Source organism: Canis lupus, chromosome 4, assembly GCF_048164855.1.
Source record: "Canis lupus baileyi chromosome 4, mCanLup2.hap1, whole genome shotgun sequence".
NCBI lineage: Eukaryota > Metazoa > Chordata > Mammalia > Carnivora > Canidae > Canis > Canis lupus.
In genome coordinates, this window is record NC_132841.1 from 56672138 (window position 1) to 56684677 (window position 12540).

Below are 12540 nucleotides of genomic sequence, written 5' to 3' on the forward strand. Positions count from 1 at the left end.
GACACTCAGCATGCTCCAGCTGGCTTGCTAAGCCATTCTACCAACCTGAGCCCTCACATGCCTTCTGGGCCTCCCTACTTGCCTTTCTTTCTAGCTTAATGGCTCTTATCCAGCCAATGGCTGCGTATAAATATTCAGACCTATCTCACATTTGGGATCTTTCCTTGACCCTTCATTGATTCCCTATTCTTTCCACACACTCAAAAAATATTTATTGAATACCCACAAGATACGAAGCACTATTCAAAACACTATGGACCACCGGGGAGTATCTTCTGATTCTGTGTACTTTAAGTCCCTTGGCTTCTCCTGGAAGTTGTCAGTCTAGCTGGTGTTCTGGGGGAGGGGCCTCAGCTATTAGAAATGACAAATACCCACCATTTGCTTCAACGTGGATGGAACTGGAGGGTATTATGCTGAGTGAAGTAAGTCAGTCGGAGAAGGACAAACATTATATGTTCTCATTCATTTGGGGAATATAAATAATAGTGAAAGGGAAAATAAGGGAAGGGAGAAGAAATGTGTGGGAAATATCAGAAACGGAGACAGAACGTAAAGACTGCTAACTCTGGGAAACGAACTAGGGGTGGTAGAAGGGGAGGAGGGCGGGGGGTGGGAGTGAATGGGTGACGGGCACTGGGTGTTATTCTGTATGTTAGTAAATTGAACACCAATAAAAAAAAAAAAAAACAATATGGATACCACAAAGAAGAAAATAAAACAAAAATCCTTGCCCTCAAAATGCCAGTATTCTAGTTGGCGGGCTGGAGACAGAGACAGGCAATTCCCTTACTGGAATTGAGAATCACTATCTCCTTCTTTAGGTTAGGCAGGACATTTGTATTAGACTGAAAAGATCCGAATTCAAGCATTTGATTGTTTGGAATGATGTCAAAATGTCAGGCTGCAAGCCTTTAGGTATAAATTCAAGACTCATCACTGTTACTAACTAGTTGTTTGAACCCAAGGCAAATCAACCAATGTGACCATCAGTTATTCCATCTGTGAAATATGAATACACACAGTAAATCGGGTGCTCTGTAAGATCTGTTCAGCAATTCAGTCTTGCTTTTCAGAATAGAAAAACCTAACAGTTAAAAGAGTTACTATTACTACAATCTAAAATGCCCATATAAACAAGTCACTTCCCTATAAAACAGAATTTGTCTTTTCACAGAATATGTGGCTAAAGTCAGCAGAGGCTGAAAAGTTACATTTTTAGGAGGGTCTGGCTCTGCAGCCAGAAGTCTGACTTCCTGCTTTTCTTATATACTAGCTGTGAAATCCCAGCCAAGTTTCTTGTTTCTTTATTTATAAATTAAGGGAGCTGATAGAAGCAGTTTTACACAGTTTATGTGAAGATGAGGTAGCATGATGCATGGAAAAGACTTGGCATGGTGTCTGGTATATGGCAAGTGCTCAGAAAATGGTAGCACTGGCTACTATCTTTACTACAGAACAATGAAGGACAAGTCATCAGTCTATTAAGAATACCTAATTATCGTTCAGCACTTTTTCCAACTGCTATCTCACCCAATCTTTTTCTTAGCCCTGTAGAACAGAAGCCATCATTCCTATTTTACAGATGAGGACCCTTATGCCCAAAGAGGGAAGTGACTCAAGAAGGCAGTACTAGTTGGTGCTATAAATAGCAAAACTAGGCAAAGGCTTACATATGTCACTTTCTACGGGGCAGGCTCCTTTCTTTACATGAATTGATTTTTATTTTTTATTTATTTGTTTTTATTTAAATTCAATTAGCCAACATATAATACATCATCAGTTTAGATGTAGTGTTCAATAATTCATCAGTTGCATATAACACCCAGTGCTCATCACATCATGTGCCCTCCTTAATGCCCATCACCCAGTCACCCCATCCCCCCACCCACCACCCCTCCAGCAAACTTCACTTTGTTTTCTATAGTTAAGAGTCTTTCATGGTTTGTCTCCCTCTCTGATTTTTTTTCCCATTCAGTTTTCCCTCCCTTCCCTTTTGGTCTTCTGCACTCTTACATTCCACATATGAGTGAAACCATATGATAATTGCCTTTTAATTCTCACAGGAACTGTCTGAAGAAAGCTATAATTATTATTATGCCCCTTTCACAGATCAGAAATCTGAGACATAGAAAGATTAAAAACCTGGCCCAAAGTCATGGAGCTAGTAAAGACTAGTGGGGTTTAACTTCCAGCCACTCTGGCGGAAGGGTCTCTGTGCTTAACCATTACCCTATACTGCCTTGTTTAACTAGCATTCAAATCCCTTGAGTCCAGCCCAGAGAATCCTATAGAAACAATTTTTCTGTTTTCTGTTTCCAAGAGGGGAGGTCAGATTCATACTTTATCTAGTAGAACACATAATTAATGCCTTAAACAATCACTGATTTTCAAAATTTCTCCTGTTCTGTTGCTGAGACCTCTAAATGGTTGCTGAGCTCATGGTGAGATTCCTGGTGGGGGTCTCAGGGTCTAGAAAGGCCATCAACAAGCTTTGTCATATTGTCAATTACCTGAAACTACCATCTTTAATTACTTGGCACTGTTAAAGAATGATTGCAAAATCTATTTTCTTGCTAGCTCAACCTAGATACACAAGTATATGTCTGTCAAAAAGACAAGAGATTAACACAAAGGCCTGCTGCTTGTGAAATGGGTACATGCTCTAGTTCTTAGAATAGGAAGAACCACAGCTTAGAGACCTCTGGCTAAAAACTATTGAGGTTACAGTGCCCTTTCACAGGATGTACAATCAATGGATTTCTCAGACACATGAGTGTATTTAAGGAAACAGTACAGAGGTGCTTGCTGCTTCCCTGTACTCTTAAAACAGGGCAGTGGGCCGAATGGATGAGATGCCAAATGCTAGACCAGTGATGACAGAACCCAGGAATCTGATTCTACAGTCTGTGTTCCCAGGTGATAGTGCTTCACAAACTCTAAAATGCAATGTAATACGCTTTTTCACCATAAAGCAACTGATCTGAGAACCATTTTAAGCCCTAGATCCAGTCTCCCATTGTTTGTGCTATTTCATAAAAGTTCAGAATTAAAATGTATAAATTACAGAATGTGGGGAAGGAGTCAACTGTCTCATCTAGTCAAGAGCTCTCTTTGTAACACCCAAGGCAAAAGGCCATCCAGCTCCCTCTTGAACCACTGCCCTCACCCACTCTAAGCCTTTGCTACATGCACTACCTGGCCCAAGATGGCATTGAGGCGTTCTGATTCACAGTCCACCACCACTAGCCGCTCCTTTTTCTTTTCTAGGTCCTGAAAGAGCATCCGGTATCCTTCCTCTGTGGTGGTCAAAATGTTGACTGCTGTCACCTGCCAGTTCTTCTCAGCAGCTGTGTCCAGAACTTTCTGCAGGACGGACAAACCTGGAAATTGGGTCAGACAGAGAAGTGGCAATCAGGATACACAGGTACCACCTGCCTCCACTTGGCACCCACCTCCATTGTCTCCCCTCCTCCTGACTCCTTCACCAAACTCAGCTCTAGCTTTTTCCCACTATGCAAGTCTGAGCCCACTGAAGGCAGGCAGTGGTTCTCTTTTGAGCTTGTTTCTAGAACTCAGCACACAGTAGTGTTAATTAAGAATATAATCTAGGGCTCAAATCCTGTTGCTACAATATACTGGTGACCTTTTACAAACTCCTTAGCTTCTTTAAACTTTAGTTTCTTTAATGGTAAAACGGTGATGTTAATAATGCCCGCCTCATAGTGTCATCATAAGGATTAAATGAGAATGTTTGATACATGGCAAGGGTTTTATTAATATTATTATTGGGTATTTAGTAGTTGCTTATTAAATGTGCCAACCCAACATCTAAATAGGCACCTAATAACTGTCAAATTCATGAATGTTCAATACCTGATACTTTGCCTCTTATGTAGTAGGTATTCAATCACTGTGTACTGACTTAAATTATTCTCTTCTAATTTATAGTTAAATGAGAGAGAAGCCCATTACTCAATGCAGTTTTGTTTCATCTTTAAGACATAAATGGTCTCAGTTTCCTCCGGCTGCTATAACAAATCACTATAAACTCATTGGTCTGAAACAACACATATTTATCATCTTATATTGCCACAGGTCAGTTTGAAATGAATCTCCTTGAGCTAAAATCAATGTGTCAGTGGGGCTATGTTACTCTCAGGAGGTTCTAGGGAAGAAAATTTTCTTGCCTTTCTAGCTTCTAGAGGCTTGCTTGCATTCCTCAGTTTATGGTCCCTTCCAACTTCAAAACCAGCAGCGACTGGTCAAGTCTTTCACACATCAGCCTCTGACACTGACTCTTCTACCTCCAACTTCCACATTTAAGAACCCTTGTGATTATATTAGGCCCAAATGAATAATCCAATCTAATCTCTCTAAAATCAGTTGGTTAGCAACGTATATTCCATCTGTAATCTTAATCCCTCTTGCCATTGAATATAATACATTTGTAGGTTCCAAAAATTCTTAGAACATAGATATCTTTGAGGGGAAGATGAAGGTCGTTCTTCTGCTACTTTAGGTGGTTCTTTCACTCTTACATTATTAATCAATCTTTTGTGTGTATATTAGTTGTCTCCTTCTAACACTGCTAATCCCTCCCATAGTAATCAGCGCGGTGCCTGGCCTCAAGAATCATCTCTCAATTGATTCTGTTATGCCTTCTTACCTTTGTTTCTTTTGCAGTGCAAGCTATTTGGCATGCTTACGCCTCATATTCACTGAAAGTTTACTATGTGTCTGGCACTATTCTACTAGCTTTCTTGTTTTCAGTTTACTTAATCATATGAGGCACAAATCATTATTATCCCCATTGCACCACAGATATGAAAATTGAGGCTCAGAGAGATTTAGTTTTTGGCCCAAGGTCACATAACTAACAAATGGCAGAGCTCTGAGCTCAGATTCCTGAGACAGATAGAGTCCTTTTAAGAGCATAGGTGCTTCTGCCAACCCCAGAGGTGATTCTCTATAATCAAAGTTACAGTCTTCTGGGTTCTGGGAAGTAAATTTGCCATTTTTAGGCCTCAAGCTTCAGAATGCTGTAAAACTGTCCTGAAATAGCCCTTCTGCAGGTATGATCCTCACAATGACTGCTGTTTGAGAAGGGAAATCCTCAAATAAGGAGAGGGAAGGGAAAATTGAAGAAAGCAGAGGGTTTCTGGTCTCTCCTGCCAGCTCCTCCTCATTGAACAATGCCTGCTTAACACTGCCCCCAAAAACCAATCTCACAAGCCACTCTCTTACTCAAAATCTTCTCGGTCTTCCCCCAGTCAACCTCCTATAAAATCTCCGTTTCACTTAGGGTAAAACTCTTCTGTCTCAGTTTCCAGACCTTTCATAATCCATTTATTTACTTATACCAATTTTGACTAAGTTCTGATGACTACTTAGTATACAAGGGAAAGAAAGGTAGGAGAGTACAATACAACCACCACAGACGTTAGAAAAAAGAAGATAGTTCACATTTAAGGATTAGGGAATAGAGAAAGCAGTGATTGAGCAGACTATAAAAGAGAAGAAGGATTTACATATGTAGATTTGGGAAAGCAAGTGCATTCTAGAAATGAGGAACAGCATGAGGAAATCTGCAGAGAAGAAAAAAAGCATAGGAAACATTTGGAAAATGTGTTGTAAATTTCAAAATGTAAGTGGAAGCACAATTAGAAGGGCCTAGGAGAGGTGATGATTATGTTGATAGCTAACATATATGGAGGACTCTGAGCACTTATGTTCCATGCACTGACAGGAATGTTCTAGTCACCTCATTCAATCCTCACAGCAACTTTAGGAGGTAGAGATCAGGTTTATCTTATTACAGGGATGAGGGAATGAAGGCACAGAAAATTTGCCCAACATAAATGGTCAAACTGAGACAGAGAGAGCTTGCCCAAAGACAAACAGCTGGAAAGGAGAGGACATGGAATTTAGATCCAGGTCTGTCTGACTCTACAGTCTTTGCTCCTGACAACTATGCTGTGAGCTATGAACCATTCAATATAGGCCCTTGGGCTTTGAGTCTGGACTCAGGAGCCATGGAAGCTTGGTGAGCTGCAGAGTGACATGGCATGTTAAGAGGATTACTCTCTCAAAGGATGTTTCCACACTGTAAGTTGGAGGTTAGCGCCAAGAAATCAGCCCATCGAAGTAAAGCATTTCTGGATCATTCTCCCCATGCTTTTCACTGAGGCAAGGAGGCATCATTCTCCTTCCTGCTGGCAATTTTCTCCCATTACTCAACAGTCTCCCACCCCAACCCTTGGCTTACCCCGGTCGGCATCATAAATGTAGACAAATTTCTGCCATTTGTAATGGTCGATGATGCTGATAAGAGCATCCTGCAGCTCTGGGCGCAGCTGAAGGACAAACTGATTGGAGGTGTCAACAGGAAAGCTCGGTGTAATGAAGCAGACATGGAGGGCCCCACAGAAGGAGGTCAGCATGTTGACAGTTCTCCGTTCATAAAACCCAAAGATGGCGTAGACTCCTTTGGAGAACTGGGAACAGACTGGAGGAGGAGAAGAGAAGGATTAATAGAAGATACTACAAGGAAGCTGGCAGATGGCTCCAAAACTAATCCATTCACTAGTTCATTCATCCCAACTCATCATCTTTACATTCACCTATCTTCTGGCCATCCACCCATCCAACCAATCTATCCATCCATCTTGCAAGTCTAATCCAACTGTCCATCCATTTTACCTATTTATGCATCCTATTCACCCATCCATCTGATTCAATATTTAAGAGGTACCAATTCCATGTCAGATGTTATCATGCTTATTAATTATAAATATATATAAACCATTTTCACATATTCTCTTACTTTACCTCTGCAGTGACCTTAATGAAGGAGAGGGATAAATGAGTCATTTTTTAAAAGGGAAAAACTAAGTCTCAGAAAATTAATGAACATGTCTAAGATGGAACAGGTAGGGCATATCTGAGTTGGGTGGATATTTTAACCCCAATCCAGTCATCTTGCTATGACACTGCCCATCACTTTAAGGCAAAGCATTAAAAGCTGTAGGAGGAAGCGGGTCTGCCAGCTTGCTGCTGATACATGCTTAGAAAATAAGCATGGATTTTCTCAGTCTACCCTTAGCTTTCAGTGTACATTTCTCTGCCAATGTTCACTTTGTGTTTGCACATCCTGCTAGCTGACTTTTCAGCCTCCCCACCCCCCTGCCCAATGTATCAGACATAGTAATAGCTTAGCTGTATAAACATCCCCATGGGAGCCATTTTGTAAGATCCCAATGTAGTTACCAATCCTGGTTTATGGTTTATTACATTGCTAGTTAGGATGCAATATTAAAAAAAGAAAAGTTATAGAGCCAAATCCCAGGTCATTTAACTACTAAGCTCATTTTAATACATGATACAGGAGAGGTGTCATTGTTTTTGCCCCAGTTAAGTAGGTGACCAACCCTAAAGCCATCTCTGATGCCTGAAATTACCTTGCTAATATGGATAGTGAGATGAATCATCCTCATCACAATAACAGTATTTTGGGGCACTCTACAGTCCTTTCACATATATTAGACTTTTCATTTCACATCACAACCCTGTGGCTTTAGTATTACCATTTTTTTTTTTAAGATGAAAAAGCGAGTGCTCTTAGGTCCTCTGTTTCCTTTAGCATATCACCTGCTTCCATGACCCTGCATTACCTTGTATGTGGGGTCTCAAATTACCCTATATAAGCATCACCCAAATGTGTTCCATGAAACATTAGTCCCACAAAACACTCCTTAAAAAAAAAAAAAAAGACTTCTTTGGTCAAGTAGATTTGGGAAATGGTGTATACCTTGTCTGCATCTTGGAGGTTCATACTGCACACTAGTTACATAAAAGGTTGTGAGGAATCCTGTTCAACTTTAACCCAGATTTTGTCAAGTCTGCACATCCCCAGGATCCTTTGTTGGCGAATACTTTTAACATGTTATTGAAGATCCTCTGGGTCGTGCTGCACTAAAGAATGCAACTAACCACCAGTACTCAGTTGTCTATTGTGACTCTCAGTTCTCATTCAGTCCCTAGAGCTAATGGGCTTAAAAGTTCATCTCTTAAAGATGAACTGTACAAGTCATCTGTCTGATTCCCACTGAAAACGTATGTATCGTCCACAGGAAACTGGGCCAGTACATTAACATCTGCTTGCATACCTGCAGTTACTGGGCGTTTAAATCTCAATCTCAATCTCATCTCAAATCTTACCCCCTAAAAAGGCCTTTCTTCATCACCTCTTTTCAATAGTGACTCCAGCCTCCCCACACCTGCCTCTCAGTCATATCAACCTGTCTTACATCTTAGACTTTTCTTATTATCTGAAATCATTTCCTTTTTTTGCTTCTTAATATCTGTGACTGCTTGGGTCAGTGTTAATCCCTGAAAACAGGGGTCTCACTTGTGCCCCAAAGCCACCATAGTGCCTGGAACATGGTAGGGCTTAATAAGTATTTGTTGAAAGAATGAATGAGAAATGCTTGATAAGAGGGTCTACATGACCCACAATAGGGTATGAAGGGGAGCTGGACCCAAACAGAGATGACTGCTGGGTCACCCTGGACCTCCTGCTTCTCTAAAGTAGATATTTATCCTTTCTCACTCAGCCTATTTTCTCTTTCACCCTAATGAGGACATTCTATCTGTTCACAGCAGACAATAGGCACTGTCTTTAAATATCTATTGTAATTGCCAGAATCAAGATTTCCATAAATATGGATTTCTTCACCAGGAAGCATACACTGTATGTTATTCTTCCTATGTTAAATATAGATTTGTCAAAAAGCACAATCCATCTTACTGAGTGAAGTGTATAGAGGGAGCACATAAACCCGTTAAAATATTATAATATGCTCTGTACAGTATTTTTAGGATTTCTTCTCCCTCCTGCTGCAATGAAATATTATCCTGTGGGATATGAATCTTATGTTCCAGATCTATTCCCTCACGTCATCCACTTGGTTTCACACCTATAGCTGGGCCTCTGGGGCCCTCATGGCTGGTGTTTCTTGCAAAAATTTAGAAGCAAAGGAGGAGATGGAGGTATAAGAAATAGGAGTTGGTGCACATGATCAAACCCTTAGACACACAGAGGCCAGGAAATTTTCTCCCTCAAGTGATTTGTTTTCTCTTTTCAAATTTATCTCCCTTAAACTGAGTGCTTTATCCTTTAAGGCTAAGAGGGTGCTCCCTCTTACCCAGTGCTCCCTAAGAAAGCATGGCTTGGAGGTAAGTTGGCCTGGATTTACTTGAGTGGACCCTGGCCTTCAGAGTGGCTTGGCATCTGACCTTCCAGCTAAATCTTTATTTTGGCCAAGCAGGAACAGCTCCAGAGAGAGACAGAAACAGAGAGAGAGTGAGATGCAGACAGAGACAGAGAGACAGATGGACAGAGACAGAGAGACATACAGAGACAGAGAAAGAAAGAGAGATAGAGACAAGGAGAGAGAGAGAGAGAGAGGCATTCTATAGGTCTAAAGTCTGTGGAAAATTGCAGTCATTTGTTAAATATTGAGAAATACACTTAGTAGTTATAGGGCATTTCTTTGAATCGGTCATAGTAAATATTCAATCAGAAGAGATAAGGTGGTCCTATGAAAAAAAAGTACTAAACTAGATGCCAGAAGGCCCAGAGGATTCTTTTTGGTTTTATCACAACACAGTAGTTATGTGACCTTGAGCAAATCCCACATTTTCCCTAGGCTTCAGTTTTCCCATCTGTAAAACGATGGTTTAAACTCTGTGATATCCAACATCCCTTCAGGCTCCAACATCCTAGATCCTAGTCTAATTATGCAAACATATTTACTGATTGATAACACTATAGTTGTTTGCTGGTCAAACTTTCAGCAACCTCCAGGGCACTTTTTCAACCCCCAGAAGCAGGTAAAGGCTCTCAGTGTTTGGATCTGATTGTAGCAAACTCCTAGCACTAAATCTAGATGCAGGCAGAGTCTTGAGTTTTATATAAGATGCAATTTTACCCTGCTGTATGAGTTGGTCATGTAGTAGAGAGTAGGTGAGAAGAGGCAAATAAGAAAGGGGGCTGGAGGTGGGGACTGCATGGTCAGGTCCAGCAAGCAGGAGGAAGAAATGGGAACCTTCAGAAGCAGCATGAGAACACTGCTGTGTGCTGGTCTCTCTCAGACTCACTCTGATGTTGAATCACAGTAGGCTTCATGGCATGTGGTACCCTCCACTCAAGACAGCAGTGCTGTATAAAATGCTTCTGACAGTTAATAATTAGGAGCTGACATGTGAACATTTACAAGAATGTTCCTTGCATTGACTCCCTTCCTCCTATGAGGTAGGTTACAGTGGGGAAAGTGAGGCCCAGGAACAGTGCAAGGCCCAGCTGAAATCTGAACTCCACCAGTCTGATCATAGGGCTTGAGTTCTTTACCTCTGTAATATGCTGTCCCCCCTCCCCAGAAATTTTGATGGAAAAACAGTCTTGGTACCTGGGTCACCTTCAGTTTCTAGGAAATCCTCTCATTTAATGCTGCCTTCCCTGACACCAAATAAAGGCAGTTACTACACTGGGGTCTATGGACATTGAAATAAAACAAAATGGATTATGTGCTCACTACACACCCCCCTGTCAACTCTAGGAATCAGGAAAAGCATATATACACATATCTGTTCATCCATCTGTCCATCCATCCATTCATCCACCACTTGACATCTAACATCCGCTGCTCATTAGGCATTGGAGATGAACTGCCATATGAGACAACACCTGACTTCATGGACTGTTACCTTGACAGTGGGAGAGCCCGACAATGAAGTGAGCAGTAACACCTCAGTATAAGTGCTGTGGCAGGAATGAGTTCAGGCCTTAGGCAGGGACACTTAATGCCAGCCTTTGGGGAACTCAAGGCTTCCAAGAGGATACACCAGTATTAACACTGACAAATAAGCAGACATCAGCCAGGAGAGGGAGCATGGTGCAGTTGTACACACATGAAGTGCATTTGGGGATGTAAGGCACAGCATAGGGAATAGTCAATGGCATTGTAGCAATGTTGTAGGGTGACAGATGGCAGCTACACTTGTGGTGAGATAGCATAATGTACAGAGAAGTTGAATCACTATGTTGCACACCTAAAAATAATGTAACAGTGTGTGTCAACTATATCCAAATTAAAAAAAAAATATATATATAAAATATTTCAGGTAGAAAGAACAGCCATTGCAAAGACCTTGGCAAAGCGAGAGACTCAGTGTGTTCGGGGAACTCAGCCAGAGCATCAGATTCCGATGTCCTCGCCTCCAAGAGATTCAGTAGCAGAATGTGTCCAACAATCAGAGTGAGTAAAAAACGAGGCCAGGAATTCCCTCCTGGGGAGGTAGGAGGGCAAGACTGGCAAGGGCAGGAAAACCCACACACAGCGCATGCTGCCTGAGTCCATCCTTGGTTCACTCAAATCTCTGATAATCACTCCTACTTATGGCACCATCCACTTAGTATCAATAAATCCCCCAGCCCTGGGCATTGCCTTGACAGCTCTCTCCCAGGGAGGAAACTCCTGTATCAGCAACTTCTTTTTATTGTCAGTTCATTTAAGGCTTCTCACACCGGCATTTCTCCTCGGCTCCTGGCTTCAGTCCCTGGAAATGTGGCAGCCTCATTGTAAATAGTGGATAATGAGATGATAGGACAGTTTCCTTCTGGGGGAGGGAGATAGAAAGTGTGTGTAGTGGAGTGGGAGACCTTTAGATATTCATCTTCCTCCCTGAAAAATTCTAACTTTATTGGTGGAAATGGCATTCTTAATCTGATTCTAACCTTGTGATGTCAAATGTGTCTTATTTCTGTCACTCAGAGGACAGTAAGAATGCTCCTCCATCCCCTTATACTGTCTTGTATCCAAGATCTAATACCAACATGCCATTAATTACCATTAATAGATATAAATTGTTCCCTTCTCCTCTAAACAACATCACAGTTACTTAGGATTCTGAGATATGTCTGGGGCTTCCCTGTTATTTACTAGATAAAACCTTATCCTCCATTTGCTAAGTTCAACAAATATTTGTTGGGTACCAGAAATTAATATTCCCAGAAAATTGGGATACAGTGATGATATAAGACAAGTGTTCTTTCTGCCTTCACAGAGCTTGCACAGGAGTTCACGAAGTTTTACATCAGGGGAAAATAAGGGTATTTTGAAAGAGTAATAAAGGGCTCAACCATAGGGAAAAAAATGGCCATAACTATTATATAACCAGTGTTTACTGAGCACTTACTACTGGCCAGGTATGGTACTAAGCACCTTGTGTCAATATCCGGATAGAGGAACCAGTTTATCCAAAGAAGTGGGAGAGAGAAGGGGACCTTAGGGAAACCCCAGAAAAGCCAGTATGACTAGGGTAGGGATGTGGCAAAAAATAGGAGGGTGGTAGGGACCACAATACCAAAGGCCTTGCTCAGCTTGGAGAAGTTAAATCTCTGTGTTTCATGTCAATGTTGCATTTTACTTTGGCTTTGGATTCATCTCAGCTTTCTGGAGTCTCTCTTCATGCTGACCC

General features: G+C 41.3%; 1 protein-coding gene across 4 annotated transcripts in view; it reads right to left on the bottom strand.

Annotated features, from left to right (window-relative positions):
- The window catches only part of GRIA1 (glutamate ionotropic receptor AMPA type subunit 1), a 299091-nt gene that overhangs the window by 140830 nt on the left and 145721 nt on the right, over positions 1–12540 (bottom strand). For all 4 annotated transcript variants that reach the window (XM_072824421.1, XM_072824420.1, XM_072824419.1 and 1 more), the window contains 2 exons: positions 6269–6508; positions 3199–3383 (listed from right to left, as the gene is read on the bottom strand). In XM_072824421.1, the coding sequence (XP_072680522.1) occupies positions 3199–3383; positions 6269–6508 (425 nt within the window). The remainder of the gene's footprint in view (positions 1–3198; positions 3384–6268; positions 6509–12540) is intronic.